The sequence below is a fragment of the Salvelinus alpinus genome, chromosome 34, assembly GCF_045679555.1.
Source record: "Salvelinus alpinus chromosome 34, SLU_Salpinus.1, whole genome shotgun sequence".
Classification (NCBI taxonomy): Eukaryota; Metazoa; Chordata; class Actinopteri; order Salmoniformes; family Salmonidae; genus Salvelinus; species Salvelinus alpinus.
Window position 1 is genome coordinate 6413519 of NC_092119.1, and position 27374 is coordinate 6440892.

At 47.7% G+C, this 27374-nt stretch overlaps 1 protein-coding gene across 7 annotated transcripts in view; it reads right to left on the reverse strand.

The window, feature by feature from the left end:
- Positions 1 to 27374, reverse strand: part of atrn (attractin) — a 293535-nt gene that overhangs the window by 188400 nt on the left and 77761 nt on the right. For all 7 annotated transcript variants that reach the window (XR_011672583.1, XM_071382288.1, XM_071382287.1 and 4 more), the window contains exons 10-14: positions 24892 to 25046; positions 16827 to 16911; positions 7055 to 7272; positions 2546 to 2667; positions 2196 to 2334 (exon numbers count right to left, since the gene is read on the reverse strand). Coding sequence is in view for 6 of the 7 variants with exons in the window: in XM_071382288.1 (XP_071238389.1) it covers positions 2196 to 2334; positions 2546 to 2667; positions 7055 to 7272; positions 16827 to 16911; positions 24892 to 25046 (719 nt within the window). In the remaining variant the exon portion in view is untranslated. The remainder of the gene's footprint in view (positions 1 to 2195; positions 2335 to 2545; positions 2668 to 7054; positions 7273 to 16826; positions 16912 to 24891; positions 25047 to 27374) is intronic.

Below are 27374 nucleotides of genomic sequence, written 5' to 3' on the forward strand. Positions count from 1 at the left end.
TAACGACCCAGAACATACCTCCAGGCTATGAGGTTCATCCTACAGCAGATAACGACCCAGAACACACCTCCAGGATATGGGGTTCATCCTACAGCAGATAACGACCCAGAACACACCTCCAGGATATGGGGTTCATCCTACAGCAGATAACGACCCAGAACACACCTCCAGGATATGGGGTTCATCCTACAGCAGATAACGACCCAGAACATACCTCCAGGCTATGAGGTTCATCCTACAGCAGATAACGACCCAGAACATACCTCCAGACTATGAGGTTCATCCTACAGCAAGATAACGACCCAGAACATACCTCCAGGCTATGAGGTTCATCCTACAGCAAGATAACGACCAAGAACATACCTCCAGACTATGAGGTTCATCCTACAGCAGATAACGACCCAGAACATACCTCCAGACTATGAGGTTCATCCTACAGCAAGATAACGACCCAGAACATACCTCCAGGCTATGAGGTTCATCCTACAGCAAGATAACGACCCAGAACATACCTCCAGACTATGAGGTTCAACCTACAGCAGATAACGACCCAGAACATACCTCCAGGCTATGAGGTTCAACCTACAGCAGATAACGACCCAGAACATACCTCCAGACTATGAGGTTCATCCTACAGCAGATAACGACCCAGAACATACCTCCAGGCTATGAGGTTCATCCTACAGCAAGATAATGACCCAGAACATACCTCCAGGATATGGGGTTCATCCTACAGCAAGATAACGACCCAGAACATACCTCCAGACTATGGGGTTCAACCTACAGCAAGATAATGACCCAGAACATACCTCCAGGGTATGGGGTTCATCCTACAGCAAGATGATGACCCAGAACATACCTCCGGGATATGGGGTTCATCCTACAGCAAGATAACGACCCAGAACATACCTCCAGACTATGGGGTTCATCCTACAGCAAGATAATGACCCAGAACATACCTCCAGGATATGGGGTTCATCCTACAGCAAGATAACGACCCAGAACATACCTCCAGGCTATGAGGTTCATCCTACAGCAAGATAACGACCCAGAACATACCTCCAGGATATGGGGTTCATCCTACAGCAAGATAATGACCCAGAACATACCTCCAGGATATGGGGTTCATCCTACAGCAAGATAACGACCCAGAACATACCTCCAGGATATGGGGTTCATCCTACAGCAAGATAATGACCCAGAACATACCTCCAGGCTATGAGGTTCATCCTACAGCAAGATAACGACCCAGAACATACCTCCAGGATGTCAGAACTACCATAGAAGAAGAGAACAAGGCAGTAGGCTTCAACTCATGGAATGGCCAGCACCGTCTCCAGACTTCAGCCCCATGGAGCTGGTTTGGGATGAACTGGGCCGAAGCAAAGCAACCTACAAGTGCAACGCATTAGTGGGAACTTCTGAAACAGCGGTGGGAAGAACTTTCCCGACAATATTTGATTTCTGTTGTAGAAAGATTGCCACGAGTGTGTTCGGCTGTTATGTCTGCAAAAAAGGTGGCTACTTTGATGAGTCAAAAATGTAGATAACAGATTCCATGATTTCTTTGTCTCCAATTGTTTATCTGTTATATGCTTTAATTTCATTAAGTACATTAAGACATTAAACTGTGTGAATTTTTATTTAAAAAATGAAAAATGGAGGTGTTGTAAAACCTTTTACCGGTAGTGTATATAGATAGAGATAATCTCTAGAGGGTGGACAGGACAAGACAGAGGGTCCGTTTAAACATCCAACCTTAACTCTCAAATGATCAGGACAACATCAAAAGTAGAGAAAAAAACAGGATATTGGCTATGTGATAGGTTATTTTCTATTATATATGATTAATGCTTAATTAGGAAGAACCAAATCCTACAATTAATAGTACAGTATACCATTATAATTAATACGTAAAACAAATATGACATATTTAATAAGTTAATACCAGTAACCATTACAGTTCTGATGAGATGTACAGTAGTATAAAACAGAAAAAGGAGATTAAAAAAAACTATACATTTAATTAAAAAAATAAACACTTCTGGTTTCTAGGCTCTTACCAGGTAGATAGGTACACTTCTGGTTTCTTACCAGGTAGAGAGGTACACTTCTGGTTTCTTACCAGGTAGATAGGTACACGTCTGGGTTCTCACCTGGTAGAGCGATACACTCCTGTTTTGTGGGGTTCTCACCTGGTAGAGCGATACACTCCTGGTTTCGAGGTTCCCACTGGCAGTTCTGGTCCACCCCACAGCTCTTACAGCTGGTCTTCTTGTTGCAGATATATGATGGGTTGTCTTTGGGGCAGACATCATACTCCACTATGGCCCCCTGGGGTAGGAAGACATACGTTCACATACATGACGATTCCTGCGTTTCCTGCTTGCTCCCTCCTGATTCCAGGAACATTCAAAACAAATTGAAAACCTGAGTATTTTATGAAAGTTACTGTAATTTTTCCAACCCTAATGTTACCAAATACACATTGTGTGAAAGTCCATCTTATCTAAATGTAAAGTAACCGGTCGCGGCCCATTCTTACCGTGACGGCCGTGCAGTTGGAGCTCACGGAGACACACTGAACAGCACACCACTGACAGCCGTTAGTATTGGCTGTACAGCTGTAGCAGTCCGTGTAGTGGTCACAACGATCGTTGTCAGCATCTACAATACAACCAGAGAGTCATATTTAGTATAGCTGTAACAGTCCGTGTAGTGGTCACAACGATCAGCATCTACAATACAACCAGAGAGGACCTTGTTAATCCATACTGTGGTAATAGAATACTACAAGTTTAGCAGAATAATAGTATATTAGTAGTATAGTACTAGTATAGTATAGCGGGGTATCATATATTAGTAGTATAGTACTAGTGTAGTACTAGTATAGTATAGCGTGGTATCGTATATTAGTAGTATAGTATATTAGTAGTATACCATAGTAACAATGTAATACTAATATAGTATAGTACTAGTACAGTATAAAAAATAGTGTAGTACTAATATAGTATATTAAATCAAACTTTATTTGTCACATGCGCCAAATACAAAAAGTGTAGACCTTACTGTGAAATGCTTATTTACAAGCCCTTAACCAACAGTGCAGTTTTAGAAGGGTTATTTAACCTTTATTTAACTAGGCAAGACAGTTAAGAACAAATTCTTATTTTCAATGACGGCCTAGGAACAGTGTGTTAACTACCTGCCTTGTTCAGGGGCAGAATTACAGATGTTTACCTTGTCAGCTCAGGGATTAGATCCAGCAACCCTTCGGTTACTAGCCCAACACTCTAACCACTAGTCTACCTGCTGGTTACTAGTCCAACACTCTAACCACTAGGCTACCTGCTGGTTACTGGTCCAACGCTCTAACCACTAGGCTACCTGCTGGTTACTGGTCCAACTCTCTAACCACTAGGCTACCTGCTGGTTACTAGTCCAACACTCTAACCACTAGTCTACCTGCTGGTTACTAGTCCAACACTCTAACCACTAGTCTACCTGCTGGTTACTAGTCCAACACTCTAACCACTAGTCTACCTGCTGGTTACTGGTCCAACTCTCTAACCACTAGGCTACCTGCTGGTTACTAGTCCAACGCTCTAACCACTAGGCAACCTGCTGGTTACTAGTCCAACACTCTAACCACTAGTCTACCTGCTGGTTACTAGTCCAACACTCTAACCACTAGTCTACCTGCTGGTTACTGGTCCAACTCTCTAACCACTAGGCTACCTGCTGGTTACTAGTCCAACGCTCTAACCACTAGGCAACCTGCTGGTTACTAGTCCAACACTCTAACCACTAGTCTACCTGCTGGTTACTAGTCCAACACTCTAACCACTAGTCTACCTGCTGGTTACTAGTCCAACACTCTAACCACTAGTCTACCTGCTGGTTACTAGTCCAACGCTCTAACCACTAGGCTACCTGCTGGTTACTAGTCCAACACTCTAACCACTAGGCAATAACCACTAGACTACCTGCTGGTTACTAGTCCAACACTCTAACCACTAGGCTACCTGCTGGTTACTAGTCCAACACTCTAACCACTAGGCTACCTGCTGGTTACTGGTCCAACGCTCTAACCACTAGGCTACCTGCTGGTTACTGGTCCAACTCTCTAACCACTAGGCTACCTGCTGGTTACTAGTCCAACGCTCTAACCACTAGGCAACCTGCTGGTTACTAGTCCAACACTCTAACCACTAGTCTACCTGCTGGTTACTAGTCCAACACTCTAACCACTAGTCTACCTGCTGGTTACTAGTCCAACACTCTAACCACTAGTCTACCTGCTGGTTACTAGTCCAACGCTCTAACCACTAGGCTACCTGCTGGTTACTAGTCCAACACTCTAACCACTAGGCAATAACCACTAGACTACCTGCTGGTTACTAGTCCAACACTCTAACCACTAGGCTACCTGCTGGTTACTAGTCCAACACTCTAACCACTAGGCTACCTGCTGGTTACTAGTCCAACACTCTAACCACTAGGCTACCTGCTGGTTACTAGTCCAACACTCTAACCACTAGGCTACCTGCTGGTTACTAGTCCAACGCTCTAACCACTAGGCTACCTGCTGGTTACTAGTCCAACACTCTAACCACTAGTCTACCTGCTGGTTACTAGTCCAACACTCTAACCACTAGGCTACCTGCTGGTTACTAGTCCAACGCTCTAACCACTAAGCTACCTGCTGGTTACTAGTCCAACGCTCTAACCACCAGACTACCTGCTGGTTACTAGTCCAACGCTCTAACCACTAGGCTACCTGCTGGTCCAACGCTCTAACCACTAGGCTACCTGCTGGTTACTAGTCCAACACTCTAACCACTAGGCTACCTGCTGGTTACTAGTCCAACACTCTAACCACTAGGCTACCTGCTGGTTACTAGTCCACCGCTCTAACCACTAGTCTACCTGCTGGTTACTAGTCCAACACTCTAACCACTAGGCAACCTGCTGGTTACTAGTCCAACGCTCTAACCACTAGGCTACCTGCTGGTTACTAGTCCAAAGCTCTAACCACTAAGCTACCTGCTGGTTACTAGTCCAACGCTCTAACCACTAGGCTACCTGCTGGTTACTAGTCCAACGCTCTAACCACTAGACTACCTGCTGGTTACTAGTCCAACGCTCTAACCACTAGGCTACCTGCTGGTTACTAGTCCAACGCTCTAACCACTAGGCTACCTGCTGGTTACTAGTCCAACGCTCTAACCACTAGGCTACCTGCTGGTTACTAGTCCAACACTCTAACCACTAGTCTACCTGCTGGTTACTAGTCCAACACTCTAACCACTAGGCTACCTGCTGGTTACTAGTCCAACGCTCTAACCACTAGGCTACCTGCTGGTTACTAGTCCAACACTCTAACCACTAGTCTACCTGCTGGTTACTAGTCCAACACTCTAACCACTAGTCTACCTGCTGGTTACTAGTCCAACACTCTAACCACTAGTCTACCTGCTGGTTACTAGTCCAACACTCTAACCACTAGTCTACCTGCTGGTTACTAGTCCAACACTCTAACCACTAGTCTACCTGCTGGTTACTGGTCCAACGCTCTAACCACTAGTCTACCTGCTGGTTACTAGTCCAACACTCTAACCACTAGGCTACCTGCTGGTTACTAGTCCAACGCTCTAACCACTAGGCTACTTGCCACCCCGAAGAGTATAGTAAGTTTAGTACTAATATAGTATATTACTAGTATAGCAATCGTGTAGTATAGTATATTATTAGTATAGTATATTACTAATATAGTATACTAATACTATAGTATAGGCTATACACCTGTATTGCTATAAGCATCTATGATCAACACACAGGATGTAAACAGTCAATACTGGGCATATGAAAGGGTTGGTTGATGCTTCAATCTTCCCTACAACAAGAGAGATAGCGGAGACTCCCTATCACACCATCAAGAGATTGTTTTAAATAATGTTTTTTTGAAAAAAGTAAAAAAACATGATGTTTTGGCCGATAACCGCATTTATCAGACTGAACAAAAGTAAAGAGAGAAGGACTATCTTCCGCCTCGAGGCAAGCAACACTGAAGCATGCATGAGAGCACCAAGGGTAGGTAACAACACATTCGTAGGTAACAACACATTCGCCACGCTGATCCTCAACACGGGGGCCCCTCAGGGTTGAGTGCTCAGTCCCCTCCTGTACTCCCTGTTCACTCATGACTGCACGGCCAGGCACGACTCCAACACCATCATTAAGTTTGCTGATGACACAACAGTGGTAGGCCTGATCACCGACAATGATGAGACAGCCTATAGGGAGGAGATCAGAGACCTGGCCGGGTGGTGCCAGGACAACAACCTCACCCTCAATGTGATCAAGACAAAGGAGATGATTGTGGACTAGAGGAAAAAGAACTGGGCCGACATTCTGCTGATCTTTCCGTTAATTAAAAGCCCGATATCAGTGTTCTGTCCCCAAAACGAAACTCTGATACGAACAGCAATACGATTTGTAGGCCCTTCGCCAAAGTTCTGAAAAATGGTGTTGTTTACAAGGAGTGCAAGGGAAAATTGAGTTATTGCATACACATACTTCACAGAGAAGGCGTTCCCCAACCGAAACATGCAAATACATGCTAGAACGTGCCATTAGGATCTCGCTAGCTCGTGCTTGGCTCTGCCCACTATACTTATCCTGGCACCGCCACCTCCTGATGCTAACGTTACTCTCCATGCAGCCCGCTGCAATGCCTCTTTTGGAAATCTATCAAATCTATAAACTAAAATGTGCAAAAACAGATTCGCCCCCGGTCGTAAAGAACATCCCGCAATATTGACCTAAAACCACTAGACAAAGTTAGTTGTTTCCAAACACACCGGAAGGTTCCAGGGCTCCTCCTCAAACAACAGTTCAAAAGGTCTATAGGGCCTTAGGGTTATAAAGGAGGTAGCCTTAATAAAATACCAGGAAGAGCAGGGTTTATTTTCTCTTTGATAAGGGAGGTAGTAAACTGTATGATGGTAAGTGGGGGTAAGTTAGAGGTTCGTTAGATAGACAGGTTACCTACATGTTCTGGTTCCACAGGAGGCGGTCTGCTCATCCAGGAATCCGGGGTTCGCGTCCCAAGGCAGGCAGGTCTCTAGGGTAGCATTCCAGAGGCAGTGAACCCCCAGCCAGGTTGCTGCACAGACGGCAGCGTTGGGAGCGCTGGAGCAGCTGGCTGGCGTATACATCAGAATGTCACTCAGCAGGAGACTGTTGAACCCCCCGAACACGTACATTACACTGGAGGAGAGAGAGGGGGGAAAAGGAGAGTGAGAGAGAGAAAGAGAGAGAGAGCGTGCGAGAGGGCCGTGGAGTAAGACAGGGATGCAGCTTGAGCCCCACCGTCTTCAACATATATATCAACGAATTGGCGAGGGCACTAGAACAGTCTGCAGCACCCGGCTTCACCTGCTAGAATCAGAAATCAAATGTCTACTGTTTGCTGATGATCTGGTGCTTCTGTCCCCAACCAAGGAGGGCCTACAGCAGCACCTAGATCTTCTGCACAGATTCTGTCAGACCTGGGCGCTGACAGTAAATCTCAGTAAGACTAAAAATAATGGTGTTCCAAAAAAGGTCCAGTTGCCAGGACCACAAATTCCATCTAGACACCGTTGCCCTAGAGCACACAAAAAACTATACATACCTCGGCCTAAACATCAGCACCACAGGTAACTTCCACAAAGCTGTGAACGAGCTGAGAGACAAGGCAAGAAGGGCCTTCTATGCCATCAAAAGGAACATAAAATTCAACATACCAATTAGGATCTGGCTAAAAATACTTGAATCAGTCATAGAGCCCATTGCCCTTTATGGTTGTGAGGTCTGGGGTCCGCTCACCAACCAACAATTCACTAAATGAGACAAACACCAAATTGAGACTCTGCATGCAGAATTCTGCAAAAATATCCACAGTGCATAACGTAAAACACCAAATAATGCATGCAGAGCAGAATTAGGTCGATATCCACGAATTATCAAAATCCAGAAAAGAGCTGTTAAATTCTATAACCACCTAAAAGGAAAGCGATTCCCAAACCCTCCATAACAAAGCCATCACCTACAGAGAGATGAACCTGGAGAAGAGTCCCCTAAGCAAGCTGGTCCTGGGGCTCTGTTCACAAACAGACCCCACAGAGCCCCAGAACAGCAACACAATTAGACCCAACCAAATCGTGAGAAAACAAAAAGATAATTACTTGACACATTGGAAAGAATTAACAACAAAAACAGTCGCTGCCACGCTGATCCTCAACACTGGGGCCCCATAGGGACGCTCAGCCTCTTCCTGTACGCCCTGTTCACACACGACTGCGTGGCCACACACGCCTCTAACTCAATCATCAACTTTGCTGACGACACAACAGTTGTAGGCCTGATTACTAACAGCGACGAGACGGGGAGAATGTGCCTTGGCAGAGTGGTGCCAGGAAAATACCTCTTACTCAACAAAACTAAGGGGCCGATCGTGGCCAACAGGGGACAGTCATACAGTCACCAGCCCTGGAGGGGGAGGGAATGTATGACCTCTGTCAAGGGTCTGTCAGGATGACATCACACAGGAAGTAGGACATGTAGAGGATTTGGAATAACATTTTATTGGTCGCGTACACATTAGGCACCCCCGTCTGATCTGAGGAGGAGAATGAGAGGGGACAGGCTGATGTCCTGTCTGATCTGAGGAGGAGAATGAGAGGGGACAGGCTGATGTCCTGTCTGATCTGAGGAGGAGAATGAGAGGGGACAGGCTGATGTCCTGTCTGATCTGAGGAGGAGAATGAGAGGGGACAGGCTGATGTCCCGTCTAATCTGAGGAGGAGAATGAGAGGGGACAGGCTGATGTCCCGTCTGATCTGAGGAGGAGAATGAGAGGGGACAGGCTGATGTCCCGTCTAATCTGAGGAGGAGAATGAGAGGGGATAGGCTGATGCCCCGTCTAATCTGAGGAGGAGAATGAGAGGGGACAGGCTGATGTCCCGTCTAATCTGAGGAGGAGAATGAGAGGGGACAGGCTGATGTCCCGTCTAATCTGAGGAGGAGAATGAGAGGGGACAGGCTGATGTCCTGCCTAATCTAAAGAGGAGAATGAGAGGGGATAGGCTGATGTCCTGCCTAATCTAAAGAGGAGAATGAGAGGGGATAGGCTGATGTCCTGCCTAATCTAAAGAGGAGAATGAGAGGGGATAGGCTGATGTCCTGCCTAATCTAAAGAGGAGAATGAGAGGGGATAGGCTGATGTCCTGCCTAATCTAAAGAGGAGAATGAGAGGGGATAGGCTGATGTCCTGCCTGATCTGAGGAGGAGAATGTACATCTGTCCCAGTTTACTGTACAACATCTGTCCCAGTTTACTGTACAACATCTGTCCCAGTTTACTGTACAACATCTGTCCCAGTTTACTGTACAACATCTGTCCCAGTTTACTGTACAACATCTGTCCCAGTTTACTGTACAACATCTGTCCCAGTTTACTGTACAACATCTGCCCCAGTTTACTGTACAACATCTGCCCCAGTTTACTGTACAACACATGTCCCAGTTTACTGTACAACATCTGCCCCAGTTTACTGTACAACACATGTCCCAGTTTACTGTACAACATCTGCCCCAGTTTACTGTACAACACATGTCCCAGTTTACTGTACAACATCTGCCCCAGTTTACTGTACAACACATGTCCCAGTTTACTGTACAACGCATGTCCCTGTCCCAGTTTACTGTACAACACATGTCCCAGTTTACTGTACAACATCTGCCCCAGTTTACTGTACAACACATGTCCCTCTTTCCCAGTTTACTGTACACCACATGTCCCTCTGTCCCAGTTTACTGTACACCACATGTCCCTCTGTCCCAGTTTACTGTACACCACATGTCCCTCTGTCCCAGTTTACTGTACACCACATGTCCCAGTTTACTGTACAACACATGTCCCAGTTTACTGTACAACACATGTCCCAGTTTACTGTACAACACATGTCCCAGTTTACTGTACAACACATGTCCCAGTTTACTGTACAACACATGTCCCAGTTTACTGTACAACACATGTCCCAGTTTACTGTACAACACATGTCCCAGTTTACTGTACAACACATGTCCCAGTTTACTGTACAACACATGTCCCAGTTTACTGTACACCACATGTCCCTCTGTCCCAGTTTACTGTACAACACATGTCCCTCTGTCCCAGTTTACTGTACAACACATGTCCCAGTTTACTGTACAACACATGTCCCAGTTTACTGTACACCACATGTCCCAGTTTACTGTACAACACATGTCCCTCTGTCCCAGGTTACTGTACAACACATGTCCCTCTGTCCCAGTTTACTGTACAACACATGTCCCTCTGTCCCAGTTTACTGTACACCACATGTCCCAGTTTACTGTACAACACATGTCCCTCTGTCCCAGTTTACTGTACACCACATGTCCCTCTGTCCCAGTTTACTGTACAACACATGTCCCTCTGTCCCAGTTTACTGTACAACCTCTGTCATGTCCCTCTGTCCCAGTTTACTGTACAACACATGTCCCTCTGTCCCAGTTTACTGTACAACACATGTCCCAGTTTACTGTACAACACATGTCCCAGTTTACTGTACACCACATGTCCCTCTGTCCCAGTTTACTGTACAACACATGTCCCTCTGTCCCAGTTTACTGTACACCACATGTCCCTCTGTCCCAGTTTACTGTACAACACATGTCCCTCTGTCCCAGTTTACTGTACAACACATGTCCCTCTGTCCCAGTTTACTGTACACCACATGTCCCTCTGTCCCAGTTTACTGTACACCACATGTCCCTCTGTCCCAGTTTACTGTACAACACATGTCCCTCTGTCCCAGTTTACTGTACAACACATGTCCCTCTGTCCCAGTTTACTGTACACCACATGTCCCTCTGTCCCAGTTTACTGTACACCACATGTCCCTCTGTCCCAGTTTACTGTACACCACATGTCCCTCTGTCCCAGTTTACTGTACAACACATGTCCCTCTGTCCCAGTTTACTGTACACCACATGTCCCTCTGTCCCAGTTTACTGTACACCACATGTCCCTCTGTCCCAGTTTACTGTACACCACATGTCCCTCTGTCCCAGTTTACTGTACACCACATGTCCCTCTGTCCCAGTTTACTGTACAACACATGTCCCTCTGTCCCAGTTTACTGTACACCACATGTCCCTCTGTCCCAGTTTACTGTACACCACATGTCCCTCTGTCCCAGTTTACTGTACAACACATGTCCCTCTGTCCCAGTTTACTGTACACCACATGTCCCTCTGTCCCAGTTTACTGTACAACACATGTCCCTCTGTCCCAGTTTACTGTACAACACATGTCCCTCTGTCCCAGTTTACTGTACACCACATGTCCCTCTGTCCCAGTTTACTGTACAACACATGTCCCTCTGTCCCAGTTTACTGTACAACACATGTCCCTCTGTCCCAGTTTACTGTACAACACATGTCCCTCTGTCCCAGTTTACTGTACAACACATGTCCCTCTGTCCCAGTTTACTGTACACCACATGTCCCTCTGTCCCAGTTTACTGTACACCACATGTCCCTCTGTCCCAGTTTACTGTACACCACATGTCCCAGTTTACTGTACACCACATGTCCCTCTGTCCCAGTTTACTGTACACCACATGTCCCTCTGTCCCAGTTTACTGTACACCACATGTCCCTCTGTCCCAGTTTACTGTACACCACATGTCCCTCTGTCCCAGTTTACTGTACACCACATGTCCCTCTGTCCCAGTTTACTGTACACCACATGTCCCTCTGTCCCAGTTTACTGTACACCACATGTCCCTCTGTCCCAGTTTACTGTACAACACATGTCCCTCTGTCCCAGTTTACTGTACACCACATGTCCCTCTGTCCCAGTTTACTGTACAACACATGTCCCTCTGTCCCAGTTTACTGTACACCACATGTCCCTCTGTCCCAGTTTACTGTACAACACATGTCCCTCTGTCCCAGTTTACTGTACACCACATGTCCCTCTGTCCCAGTTTACTGTACACTACATGTCCCTCTGTCCCAGTTTACTGTACACCACATGTCCCTCTGTCCCAGTTTACTGTACAACACATGTCCCAGTTTACTGTACACCACATGTCCCTCTGTCCCAGTTTACTGTACAACACATGTCCCTCTGTCCCAGTTTACTGTACAACACATGTCCCTCTGTCCCAGTTTACTGTACACCACATGTCCCTCTGTCCCAGTTTACTGTACACCACATGTCCCTCTGTCCCAGTTTACTGTACACCACATGTCCCTCTGTCCCAGTTTACTGTACACACACATGTCCCAGTTTACTGTACAACACATGTCCCTCTGTCCCAGTTTACTGTACACCACATGTCCCTCTGTCCCAGTTTACTGTACAACACATGTCCCTCTGTCCCAGTTTACTGTACACCACATGTCCCTCTGTCCCAGTTTACTGTACAACACATGTCCCTCTGTCCCAGTTTACTGTACACCACATGTCCCTCTGTCCCAGTTTACTGTACACCACATGTCCCTCTGTCCCAGTTTACTGTACAACACATGTCCCTCTGTCCCAGTTTACTGTACACCACATGTCCCTCTGTCCCAGTTTACTGTACACCACATGTCCCTCTGTCCCAGTTTACTGTACACCACATGTCCCTCTGTCCCAGTTTACTGTACAACACATGTCCCTCTGTCCCAGTTTACTGTACACCACATGTCCCTCTGTCCCAGTTTACTGTACAACACATGTCCCTCTGTCCCAGTTTACTGTACACCACATGTCCCTCTGTCCCAGTTTACTGTACACCACATGTCCCTCTGTCCCAGTTTACTGTACACCACATGTCCCTCTGTCCCAGTTTACTGTACACCACATGTCCCTCTGTCCCAGTTTACTGTACACCACATGTCCCTCTGTCCCAGTTTACTGTACACCACATGTCCCTCTGTCCCAGTTTACTGTACACCACATGTCCCTCTGTCCCAGTTTACTGTACACCACATGTCCCTCTGTCCCAGTTTACTGTACACCACATGTCCCTCTGTCCCAGTTTACTGTACACCACATGTCCCTCTGTCCTTAGTTTACTGTACAACACATGTCCCAGTTTACTGTACAACACATGTCCCAGTTTACTGTACAACACATGTCCCAGTTTACTGTACAACACATGTCCCAGTTTACTGTACAACACATGTCCCAGTTTACTGTACAACACGTCCCAGTTTACTGTACAACACATGTCCCTCTGTCCCAGTTTACTGTACAACACATGTCCCAGTTTACTGTACAACACATGTCCCAGTTTACTGTACACCACATGTCCCTCTGTCCCAGTTTACTGTACAACACATGTCCCTCTGTCCCAGTTTACTGTACACCACATGTCCCTCTGTCCCAGTTTACTGTACAACACATGTCCCTCTGTCCCAGTTTACTGTACACCACATGTCCCTCTGTCCCAGTTTACTGTACAACACATGTCCCTCTGTCCCAGTTTACTGTACACCACATGTCCCTCTGTCCCAGTTTACTGTACAACACATGTCCCTCTGTCCCAGTTTACTGTACACCACATGTCCCTCTGTCCCAGTTTACTGTACAACACATGTCCCTCTGTCCCAGTTTACTGTACACCACATGTCCCTCTGTCCCAGTTTACTGTACAACACATGTCCCTCTGTCCCAGTTTACTGTACAACACATGTCCCTCTGTCCCAGTTTACTGTACAACACGTCCCAGTTTACTGTACAACACATGTCCCTCTGTCCCAGTTTACTGTACAACACATGTCCCAGTTTACTGTACAACACATGTCCCAGTTTACTGTACACCACATGTCCCTCTGTCCCAGTTTACTGTACAACACATGTCCCTCTGTCCCAGTTTACTGTACACCACATGTCCCTCTGTCCCAGTTTACTGTACAACACATGTCCCTCTGTCCCAGTTTACTGTACACCACATGTCCCTCTGTCCCAGTTTACTGTACACCACATGTCCCTCTGTCCCAGTTTACTGTACAACACATGTCCCTCTGTCCCAGTTTACTGTACACCACATGTCCCTCTGTCCCAGTTTACTGTACAACACATGTCCCTCTGTCCCAGTTTACTGTACAACACATGTCCCTCTGTCCCAGTTTACTGTACACCACATGTCCCTCTGTCCCAGTTTACTGTACACCACATGTCCCTCTGTCCCAGTTTACTGTACACCACATGTCCCTCTGTCCCAGTTTACTGTACAACACATGTCCCTCTGTCCCAGTTTACTGTACACCACATGTCCCTCTGTCCCAGTTTACTGTACACCACATGTCCCTCTGTCCCAGTTTACTGTACACCACATGTCCCTCTGTCCCAGTTTACTGTACAACACATGTCCCTCTGTCCCAGTTTACTGTACACCACATGTCCCTCTGTCCCAGTTTACTGTACACCACATGTCCCTCTGTCCCAGTTTACTGTACAACACATGTCCCTCTGTCCCAGTTTACTGTACACCACATGTCCCTCTGTCCCAGTTTACTGTACAACACATGTCCCTCTGTCCCAGTTTACTGTACACCACATGTCCCAGTTTACTGTACACCACATGTCCCTCTGTCCCAGTTTACTGTACAACACATGTCCCAGTTTACTGTACACCACATGTCCCTCTGTCCCAGTTTACTGTACAACACATGTCCCTCTGTCCCAGTTTACTGTACAACACATGTCCCTCTGTCCCAGTTTACTGTACACCACATGTCCCTCTGTCCCAGTTTACTGTACAACACATGTCCCTCTGTCCCAGTTTACTGTACACCACATGTCCCTCTGTCCCAGTTTACTGTACAACACATGTCCCAGTTTACTGTACAACACATGTCCCTCTGTCCCAGTTTACTGTACACCACATGTCCCTCTGTCCCAGTTTACTGTACAACACATGTCCCTCTGTCCCAGTTTACTGTACACTACATGTCCCTCTGTCCCAGTTTACTGTACAACACATGTCCCTCTGTCCCAGTTTACTGTACACCACATGTCCCTCTGTCCCAGTTTACTGTACACTACATGTCCCTCTGTCCCAGTTTACTGTACACCACATGTCCCTCTGTCCCAGTTTACTGTACAACACATGTCCCAGTTTACTGTACACCACATGTCCCTCTGTCCCAGTTTACTGTACAACACATGTCCCTCTGTCCCAGTTTACTGTACAACACATGTCCCTCTGTCCCAGTTTACTGTACACCACATGTCCCTCTGTCCCAGTTTACTGTACAACACATGTCCCTCTGTCCCAGTTTACTGTACACCACATGTCCCTCTGTCCCAGTTTACTGTACAACACATGTCCCAGTTTACTGTACACCACATGTCCCTCTGTCCCAGTTTACTGTACAACACACTTGTCCCAGTTTACTGTACACCACATGTCCCTCTGTCCCAGTTTACTGTACAACACATGTCCCTCTGTCCCAGTTTACTGTACAACACATGTCCCTCTGTCCCAGTTTACTGTACACCACATGTCCCTCTGTCCCAGTTTACTGTACACCACATGTCCCTCTGTCCCAGTTTACTGTACAACACATGTCCCAGTTTACTGTACAACACATGTCCCTCTGTCCCAGTTTACTGTACAACACATGTCCCAGTTTACTGTACAACACATGTCCCTCTGTCCCAGTTTACTGTACAACACATGTCCCTCTGTCCCAGTTTACTGTACACCACATGTCCCTCTGTCCCAGTTTACTGTACAACACATGTCCCTCTGTCCCAGTTTACTGTACACCACATGTCCCTCTGTCCCAGTTTACTGTACACCACATGTCCCTCTGTCCCAGTTTACTGTACACCACATGTCCCTCTGTCCCAGTTTACTGTACACCACATGTCCCTCTGTCCCAGTTTACTGTACACCACATGTCCCTCTGTCCCAGTTTACTGTACACCACATGTCCCTCTGTCCCAGTTTACTGTACACCACATGTCCCTCTGTCCCAGTTTACTGTACACCACATGTCCCTCTGTCCCAGTTTACTGTACACCACATGTCCCTCTGTCCCAGTTTACTGTACACCACATGTCCCTCTGTCCCAGTTTACTGTACACCACATGTCCCTCTGTCCCAGTTTACTGTACACCACATGTCCCTCTGTCCCAGTTTACTGTACACCACATGTCCCTCTGTCCCAGTTTACTGTACACCACATGTCCCTCTGTCCCAGTTTACTGTACACTACATGTCCCTCTGTCCCAGTTTACTGTACAACACATGTCCCAGTTTACTGTACACCACATGTCCCTCTGTCCCAGTTTACTGTACAACACATGTCCCTCTGTCCCAGTTTACTGTACAACACATGTCCCTCTGTCCCAGTTTACTGTACACCACATGTCCCTCTGTCCCAGTTTACTGTACACCACATGTCCCTCTGTCCCAGTTTACTGTACAACACATGTCCCTCTGTCCCAGTTTACTGTACAACACATGTCCCTCTGTCCCAGTTTACTGTACACCACATGTCCCTCTGTCCCAGTTTACTGTACACCACATGTCCCTCTGTCCCAGTTTACTGTACAACACATGTCCCTCTGTCCCAGTTTACTGTACAACACATGTCCCTCTGTCCCAGTTTACTGTACAACACATGTCCCTCTGTCCCAGTTTACTGTACACCACATGTCCCTCTGTCCCAGTTTACTGTACACTACATGTCCCTCTGTCCCAATAGAAAGTGTCTTTGTACCTGACCAATCAGAGGGTGTTTCTGTACCTGTCACTGTAGACGGCCGTGTGTCCGAACCGGTTGACATCATGGTGGAGGTCTGGTCTGGAAAGCACTGACCACTCATCACATGCTGTAGAGAAGACGAGACAAGTTACACATTTCTATCTGTTGCTAAATCTGGACAATGAGAACATTCTAGAAAAGAAAGACAAAACAGACAGGGAAAAGGAAATTTGACAAAAAAAGGGTAATGTATTGATGTAGCTACCCTCTGTGGTAGTAGTATAATGTATTGATGTAGCTACCCTCTGTGGTAGTAGAGGTAGTAGCATAATGTATTGATGTAGCTACCCTCTGTGGTAGTAGAGGTAGTAGCATAATGTATTGATGTAGCCACCCTCTGTGGTAGTAGAGGTAGTAGTATAATGTATTGATGTAGCTACCCTCTGTGGTAGTAGAGGTAGTAGTATAATGTATTGATGTAGCTACCCTCTGTGGTAGTAGTATAATGTATTGATGTAGCTACCCTCTGTGGTAGTAGTATAATGTATTGATGTAGCTACCCTCTGTGGTAGTATTATAATGTATTGATGTAGCTACCCTCTGTGGTAGTAGTATAATGTATTGATGTAGCTACCCTCTGTGGTAGTAGAGGTAGTAGTATAATGTATTGATGTAGCTACCCTCTGTGGTAGTAGCATAATGTATTGATGTAGCTACCCTCTGTGGTAGTAGTATAATGTATTGATGTAGCTACCCTCTGTGGTAGTAGTATAATGTATTGATGTAGCTACCCTCTGTGGCCCTGAGACACAAGGCTTCCACATCGTGTTACTACTCTACAGTCTCTCTCTGCAGGACTGTTGTGGTTACACCGCTCTGTCTGGTGGTTATGACTGCTAACAGCAGGGAAGCTACCCTCTGTGATCGTTAGAAGAAACAGTCTTAAATCGTCCGTTATGATAAACAGGCCTTAAATCGTATTTTCTAATGACTTCAGCTCGTTAAGAAGGAACCATTAGTTCTCAGAGCAAGTAATTACACTACAATTACCTAGCTGTCACCAGAGGCCCATTCTTCTGAGAGGGTTCTCAAGGATTATCGCCATGGCTGTGTACATCAGTGTACATCCCGCCCCACAGCCGACAGCAAAAAGCTCTCAAAGATCTTCTACGACCCTGAACAACCTGGAGACCACATTCCCGGAGGCAGTGTTCATTGTTGCGTGGGGCTTTAACAAAAGTAATTTGTTAAAAAAATCCCAAATTTTTATCAACACTATCTAACTCGCGAAAATTCCACTCTTGACCACTGCTACACGCCTTTCCGACACGGGTATATGGCCCTCTCACGTCCTCCTTTTGGCAAATCAGACCATGCCTCCATCTTGCAGTGTTCATTGTTGTCACAAACGCCGTCCATACCGGCTGAGCTAAACAACTTTTTCTCAAGATTCGAGCACAATGGCCCTGATCTGCTGAGGAGACAGCACAATGGCCCTGATCTGTTGAGGAGACAGCACAATGACCCTGATCTGTTGAGGAGACAGCACAATGACCCTGATCTGTTGAGGAGACAGCACAATGACCCTGATCTGCTGAGGAGACAGCACAATGACCCTGATCTGCTGAGGAGACAGCACAATGACCCTGATCTGTTGAGGAGACAGCACAATGACCCTGATCTGCTGAGGAGACAGCACAATGACCCTGATCTGTTGAGGAGACAGCACAATGACCCTGATCTGTTGAGGGAGGAGACAGCACAATGACCCTGATCTGTTGAGGGAGGAGACAGCACAATGACCCTGATCTGTAGAGGGAGGAGACAGCACAATGACCCTGATCTGTAGAGGGAGGAGACAGCACAATGACCCTGATCTGTAGAGGGAGGAGACAGCACAATGACCCTGATCTGTTGAGGAGACAGCACAATGACCCTGATCTGCTGAGGAGACAGCACAATGACCCTGATCTGTTGAGGAGACAGCACAATGACCCTGATCTGCTGAGGAGACAGCACAATGACCCTGATCTGTAGAGGGAGGAGACAGCACAATGACCCTGATCTGCTGAGGAGACAGCACAATGACCCTGATCTGTTGAGGAGACAGCACAATGACCCTGATCTGCTGAGGAGACAGCACAATGACCCTGATCTGTTGAGGAGACAGCACAATGACCCTGATCTGTTGAGGAGACAGCACAATGACCCTGATCTGCTGAGGAGACAGCACAATGACCCTGATCTGTAGAGGGAGGAGACAGCACAATGACCCTGATCTGTTGAGGAGACAGCACAATGACCCTGATCTGCTGAGGAGACAGCACAATGACCCTGATCTGTTGAGGAGACATCACAATGACCCTGATCTGCTGAGGAGACAGCACAATGACCCTGATCTGTTGAGGAGACAGAACAATGACCCTGATCTGCTGAGGAGACAGAACAATGACCCTGATCTGCTGAGGAGACAGCACAATGACCCTGATCTGTTGAGGAGACAGCACAATGACCCTGATCTGCTGAGGAGACAGCACAATGACCCTGATCTGTTGAGGAGACATCACAATGACCCTGATCTGTTGAGGAGACAGCACAATGACCCTGATCTGTTGAGGAGACAGCACAATGACCCTGATCTGTTGAGGAGACAGCACAATGACCCTGATCTGCTGAGGAGACAGCACAATGACCCTGATCTGCCGAGGAGACAGCACAATGACCCTGATCTGTAGAGGGAGGAGACAGCGCAATGACCCTGATCTGTTGAGGAGACAGCACAATGACCCTGATCTGTTGAGGAGACAGCACAATCACCCTGATCTGTTGAGGAGACATCACAATGACCCTGATCTGCAGAGGAGAATGCACAATGACCCTGATCTGCAGAGGAGACAGAACAATGACCCTGATCTGTTGAGGAGACAGAACAATGACCCTGATCTGCTGAGGAGACAGCACAATGACCCTGATCTGCTGAGGAGACAGCACAATGACCCTGATCTGTTGAGGAGACAGCACAATGACCCTGATCTGTTGAGGAGACAGAACAATGACCCTGATCTGCCGAGGAGACAGCACAATGATCCTGATCTGCCGAGGAGACAGCACAATGACCCTGATCTGCCGAGGAGACAGCACAATGACCCTGATCTGCCGAGGAGACAGCACAATGACCCTGATCTGTTGAGGAGACAGCACAATGCCCCTGATCTGTTGAGGAGACAGAACAATGACCCTGATCTGCTGAGGGAGGAGACAGCACAATGACCCTGATCTGCTGAGGAGACAGCACAATGACGCTGATCTGCTGAGGAGACAGCACAATGACCCTGATCTGTTGAGGAGACAGCACAATGACCCTGATCTGTTGAGGAGACAGCACAATGACCCTGATCTGTTGAGGAGACAGCACAATGACCCTGATCTGCTGAGGAGACAGCACAATGACCCTGATCTGCTGAGGAGACAGCACAATGACCCTGATCTGTTGAGGAGACAGCACAATGACCCTGATCTGCTGAGGAGACAGCACAATGACCCTGATCTGTTGAGGAGACAGCACAATGACCCTGATCTGTTGAGGAGACAGCACAATGACCCTGATCTGTTGAGGAGACAGCACAATGACCCTGATCTGCTGAGGAGACAGCACAATGACCCTGATCTGTAGAGGGAGGAGACAGCACAATGACCCTGATTTGTAGAGGGAGGAGACAGCACAATGACCCTGATCTGTTGAGGAGACAGCACAATGACCCTGATCTGCTGAGGAGACAGCACAATGACCCTGATCTATAGAGGGAGGAGACAGCACAATGACCCTGATCTGTTGAGGAGACAGCACAATGACCCTGATCTGTTGAGGAGACAGCACAATGACCCTGATCTGCTGAGGAGACAGCACAATGACCCTGATCTGTTGAGGAGACAGCACAATGACCCTGATCTGCTGAGGAGACAGCACAATGACCCTGATCTGTTGAGGAGACAGCACAATGACCCTGATCTGTAGAGGGAGGAGACAGCACAATGACCCTGATCTGTTGAGCAGACAGCACAATGACCCTGATCTGCTGAGGAGACAGCACAATGACCCTGATCTGTTGAGGAGACAGCACAATGACCCTGATCTGCTGAGGAGACAGCACAATGACCCTGATCTGCTGAGGAGACAGCACAATGACCCTGATCTGCTGAGGAGACAGCACAATGACCCTGATCTGCTGAGGAGACAACACAATGACCCTGATCTGTTGAGGAGACAGCACAATGACCCTGATCTGCTGAGGAGACAGCACAATGACCCTGATCTGTTAAAGAGACAGCACAATGACCCTGATCTGCTGAGGAGACAGCACAATGACCCTGATCTGTTGAGGAGACAGCACAATGACCCTGATCTGCTGAGGAGACAGCACAATGACCCTGATCTGTTGAGGAGACAGCACAATGACCCTGGTCTGTTGAGGAGACAGCACAATGACCCTGATCTGCTGAGGAGACAGCACAATGACCCTGATCTGCTGAGGAGACAGCACAATGACCCTGATCTGCTGAGGAGACAGCACAATGACCCTGATCTGCTGAGGAGACAACACAATGACCCTGATCTGTTGAGGAGACATTACAATGACCCTGATCTGTTGAGGAGACAGCACAATGACCCTGATCTGCTGAGGAGACAGCACAATGACCCTGATCTGTTGAGGAGACAGCACAATGACCCTGATCTGTTGAGGAGACAGCACAATGACCCTGATCTGTTGAGGAGACAGCACAATGACCCTGATCTGCTGAGGAGACAGCACAATGACCCTGATCTGTTGAGGAGACAACACAATGACCCTGATCTGTTGAGGAGACAGCACAATGACCCTGATCTGCTGAGGAGACAGCACAATGACCCTGATCTGTTAAAGAGACAGCACAATGACCCTGATCTGCTGAGGAGACAGCACAATGACCCTGATCTGTTGAGGAGACAGCACAATGACCCTGATCTGTTGAGGAGACAGCACAATGACCCTGATCTGTTGAGGAGACATTACAATGACCCTGATCTGTTGAGGAGACAGCACAATGACCCTGATCTGTTGAGACAGCACAATGACCTTGATCTGCTGAGGAGACAGCACAATGACCCTGATCTGTTGAGGGAGGAGACAGAACAATGACCCTGATCTGTTGAGGAGACAGCACAATGACCCTGATCTGTTGAGGAGACAGCACAATGACCCTGATCTGTTGAGGAGACAGCACAATGACCCTGATCTGCTGAGGGAGGAGACATCACAATGACCCTGATCTGTTGAGGAGACAGCACAATGACCCTGATCTGTTGAGGAGACAGCACAATGACCCTGATCTGCTGAGGGAGGAGACAGAACAATGACCCTGATCTGCTGAGGGAGGAGACAGAACAATGACCCTGATCTGCTGAGGGAGGAGACAGCACAATGACCCTGATCTGTTGAGGAGACAGCACAATGACCCTGATCTGTTGAGGAGACAGCACAATGACCCTGATCTGTTGAGGAGACAGCACAATGACCCTGATCTGTTGAGGAGACAGCACAATGACCCTGATGTGTTGAGGAGACAGCACAATGACCCTGATGTGTTGAGGAGACAGCACAATGACCCTGATCTGTTGAGGAGACAGCACAATGACCCTGATCTGTTGAGGAGACAGCACAATGACCCTGATCTGTTGAGGAGACAGCACAATGACCTTGATCTGCTGAGGAGACACCACAATGACCCTGATCTGTTGAGGAGACAGCACAATGACCCTGATCTGATGAGGAGACAGAACAATGACCCTGATCTGCTGAGGAGACAGAACAATGACCCTGATCTGCTGAGGAGACAGCACAATGACCCTGATCTGTTGAGGAGACAGCACAATGACCCTGATCTGTTGAGGAGACAGCACAATGACCCTGATCTGTTGAGGAGACAGCACAATGACCCTGATCTGTTGAGGAGACAGAACAATGACCCTGATCTGCCGAGGAGACAGCACAATGACCCTGATCTGCCGAGGAGACAGCACAATGACCCTGATCTGTTGAGGAGACAGCACAATGACCCTGATCTGTTGAGGAGACAGCACAATGACCCTGATCTGATGAGGAGACAGAACAATGACCCTGATCTGCTGAGGAGACAGAACAATGACCCTGATCTGCTGAGGAGACAGCACAATGACCCTGATCTGTTGAGGAGACAGCACAATGACCCTGATCTGCCGAGGAGACAGCACAATGACCCCGATCTGCCGAGGAGACAGCACAATGACCCTGATCTGCCGAGGAGACAGCACAATGACCCTGATCTGTTGAGGAGACAGCACAATGACCCTGATCTGTTGAGGAGACAGCACAATGACCCTGATCTGCTGAGGAGACAGCACAATGACGCTGATCTGCTGAGGAGACAGCACAATGACCCTGATCTGTTGAGGAGACAGCACAATGACCCTGATCTGTTGAGGAGACAGCACAATGACCCTGATCTGCTGAGGAGACAGCACAATGACGCTGATCTGCTGAGGAGACAGCACAATGACCCTGATCTGTTGAGGAGACAGCACAATGACCCTGATCTGTTGAGGAGACAGCACAATGACCCTGATCTGTTGAGGAGACAGAACAATGACCCTGATCTGCTGAGGGAGGAGACAGCACAATGACCCTGATCTGTTGAGGAGACAGCACAATGACCCTGATCTGTTGAGGAGACAGAACAATGACCCTGATCTGCTGAGGAGACAGCACAATGACCCTGATCTGTTGAGGAGACAGCACAATGACCCTGATCTGATGAGGAGACAGCACAATGACCCTGATCTGCTGAGGAGACAGCACAATGACCCTGATCTGTTGAGGAGACAGCTCAATGACCCTGATCTGCTGAGGAGACAGCACAATGACCCTGATCTGCTGAGGAGACAGCACAATGACCCTGTTCTGTTGAGGAGACAGCTCAATGACCCTGATCTGCTGAGGAGACAGCACAATGACCCTGATCTGCTCAGGAGACAGCACAATGACCCTGTTCTGTTGAGGAGACAGCACAATGACCCTGTTCTGTTGAGGAGACAGCACAATGACCCTGATCTGTTGAGGAGACAACGTGAGGACGTATGTAAGTCATTTATACCCTCGCAAGGCTGCCGGCCCAGACGGCATTCCTAGCCGTGCCCTCAGAGCATGTGCAGACCAGCTGGCTGTTGTGTTCTGACATTGTCAATCTCACCGTAGCCCAGGCCGTTATCCCCACCTGCTTCCAGATGTCCACTATCATCCCGCTGCCCAAGAAAGGGAAAGAAACTGAACGACGACTGACCAGTAACACTCACTTCCTTCATCATCAAGTGCTTCAAGAGGCTAGTCAAAGACCACATCACCTCCCTCCGACACACTACACCCTCTCCAATTCGCCTACCGCCTTGACAGATCCACGGACGACGCAATCGCCATGGCACCGCACCACTGCCCTCACCCACCTGGACAAAAGGAATGCTTACGTGAGGATGCTGTTCATCGACTACAACACGACCTTTAATACCATAGTGTCCTATTAGCTCAGTACAAAGCCCTGGGCCCTGGGTCCGACCTCCTCCAGACGCAACTGAGGGGAGGAGGAACAGGATCTACTATACCGTAAATTAAGTCCAATTGTATTTGTCACATGTGCCGAATACAATGGGTGTAGACTTTACCCTGAAATGGCTCGTTTACGGGCGTTTCACAACGATGTGGAGCCAAAATAAATACATATAGAAATACTAGACTTGTGTGCTATTCTGTGCACTACCCATAAGGCTCTGGTCTAAAGTAGTGCATTATATAGGGAATAGGGTGCCATTTAGGATGCAGAGTGTAACGGTCCGGCAGCCATCTTAGCTCCTTTCAAGAGATCAGTCTCTGCTCTTCTTTTAATGAACTAACAAACTTTACACGGACAAAGTATAGGTGTTGTGATTCATGTTTATGAGTGGTCGTGATGCTGTTATACCCAGGTCGTAGACAATGAAGTATCTATGCATGTTTATGAGTGTCATAAGCAGTCGTAAGGCTGTCGTAAGGCAGTCACGTACCCAGGTCATAGGCCATGAAGTCCGAGGAGAAGCACTTGGCTCCGTGGCTCATAGACGTGTCGTTGTGAGTGTTCCCTCCAAACACCAGCATGGTTCCGCTAACGATGACCGCCGTGTGGAGGTACCGGAAGAACCCGCTGTCCTTTAGAACCGTCCTGGAGAACATACAGAATCAGGGAGAACATCAGCAGGACACAAACAAATCAGCATCCCAAATGACACCCTATTCCCTATGGGCCCTGGTCTAAAGTAGTGCCCTATTCCCTATGGGCCCTGGTCTAAAGTAGTGCCCTATTCCCTATGGGCCCTGGTCTAAAGTAGTGCCCTATTCCCTATGGGCCCTGGTCTAAAGTAGTGCCCTATTCCCTATGGGCCCTGGTCTAAAGTAGTGCCCTATTCCCTATGGGCCCTGGTCTAAAGTAGTGCCCTATTCCCTATGGGCCCTGGTCTAAAGTAGTGCCCTATTCCCTATGGGTCCTGGTCTAAAGTAGTGCCCTATTCCCTATGGGTCCTGGTCAAAAGTAGTGCCCTATTCCCTATGGGTCCTGGTCTAAAGTAGTGCCCTATTCCCTATGGGCCCTGGTCTAAAGTAGTGCCCTATTCCCTATGGGCCCTGGTCTAAAGTAGTGCCCTATTCCCTATGGGTCCTGGTCTAAAGTAGTGCCCTATTCCCTATGGGTCCTGGTCAAAAGTAGTGCCCTATTCCCTATGGGTCCTGGTCTAAAGTAGTGCCCTATTCCCTATGGGTCCTGGTCTAAAGTAGTGCTCTATTCCCTATGGGTCCTGGTCTAAAGTAGTGCCCTATTCCCTATGGGTCCTGGTCTAAAGTAGTGCCCTATTCCCTATGGGTCCTGGTCTAAAGTAGTGCTCTATTCCCTATGGGTCCTGGTCTAAAGTAGTGCCCTATTCCCTATGGGTCCTGGTCTAAAGTAGTGCCCTATTCCCTATGGGTCCTGGTCAAAAGTAGTGCCCTATTCCCTATGGGTCCTGGTCTAAAGTAGTGCCCTATTCCCTATGGGTCCTGGTCTAAAGTAGTGCTCTATTCCCTATGGGTCCTGGTCTAAAGTAGTGCCCTATTCCCTATGGGTCCTGGTCTAAAGTAGTGCCCTATTCCCTATGGGTCCTGGTCAAAAGTAGTGCCCTATTCCCTATGGGCCCTGGTCTAAAGTAGTGCCCTATTCCCTATGGGTCCTGGTCAAAAGTAGTGCCCTATTCCCTATGGGCCCTGGTCAAAAGTAGTGCCCTATTCCCTATGGGTCCTGGTCTAAAGTAGTGCCCTATTCCCTATGGGTCCTGGTCTAAAGTAGTGCCCTATTCCCTATGGTCCCTGGTCTAAAGTAGTGCCCTATTCCCTATGGGCCCTGGTCTAAAGTAGTGCCCTATTCCCTATGGGCCCTGGTCTAAAGTAGTGCCCTATTCCCTATGGGTCCTGGTCTAAAGTAGTGCCCTATTCCCTATGGGTCCTGGTCTAAAGTAGTGCCCTATTCCCTATGGGTCCTGGTCTAAAGTAGTGCCCTATTCCCTATGGGCCCTGGTCTAAAGTAGTGCCCTATTCCCTATGGGTCCTGGTCTAAAGTAGTGCCCTATTCCCTATGGGTCCTGGTCAAAAGTAGTGCCCTATTCCCTATGGGCCCTGGTCTAAAGTAGTGCCCTATTCCCTATGGGTCCTGGTCTAAAGTAGTGCCCTATTCCCTATGGGTCCTGGTCTAAAGTAGTGCCCTATGTTGGGAACAGGCTGCCACCCAGTACCAACACCACCAGGTACATTCCTCCTAACAAACCGTAATGCTGTATCTACACAGAGCATGAGGTATGTATTACAATGGTGGCTACTAGAGTGTAGACTATCTGTTATCATGAGGTCAGTTAAACACTGTAGAGAGCAGAGTACTGTTAACATGGAGGTTTGAACAGGGCATATTCACAGAACATCCATGTTAGTCGCTCTGGATCAGAGTAGTAGTAGTAGTAGTAGTAGTAGTAGTGGTGGTAGTGGTAGTAGTGGTAGTGGTAGTAGTGGTAGTGGTAGTAGTGGTAGTGGTAGTAGTGGTAGTGGTAGTAGTGGTAGTGGTAGTAGTGGTAGTGGTAGTAGTGGTAGTGGTAGTAGTGGTAGTGGTAGTAGTGGTAGTAGTAGTAGTAGTAGTAGTAGTAGTAGTATTAGTAGTAGTAGTAGTGGTAGTGGTAGTGGTGGTGGTGGTAGTAGTAGTGGTAGTAGTGGTAGTGGTGGTAGTAGTGGTAGTAGTAGTGGTGGTAGTGGTGGTAGTAGTAGTGGTAGTAGTAGTAGTAGTAGTAGTAGTAGTGGTGGTAGTAGTGGTAGTAGTAGTGGTGGTAGTGGTAGTAGTGGTAGTGGTAGTAGTAGTAGTAGTAGTAGTAGTAGTAGTGGTAGTAGTGGTAGTAGTAGTGGTGGTAGTGGTAGTAGTGGTAGTGGTAGTAGTAGTAGTAGTAGTAGTAGTAGTAGTAGTAGTAGTAGTGGTAGTAGTAGT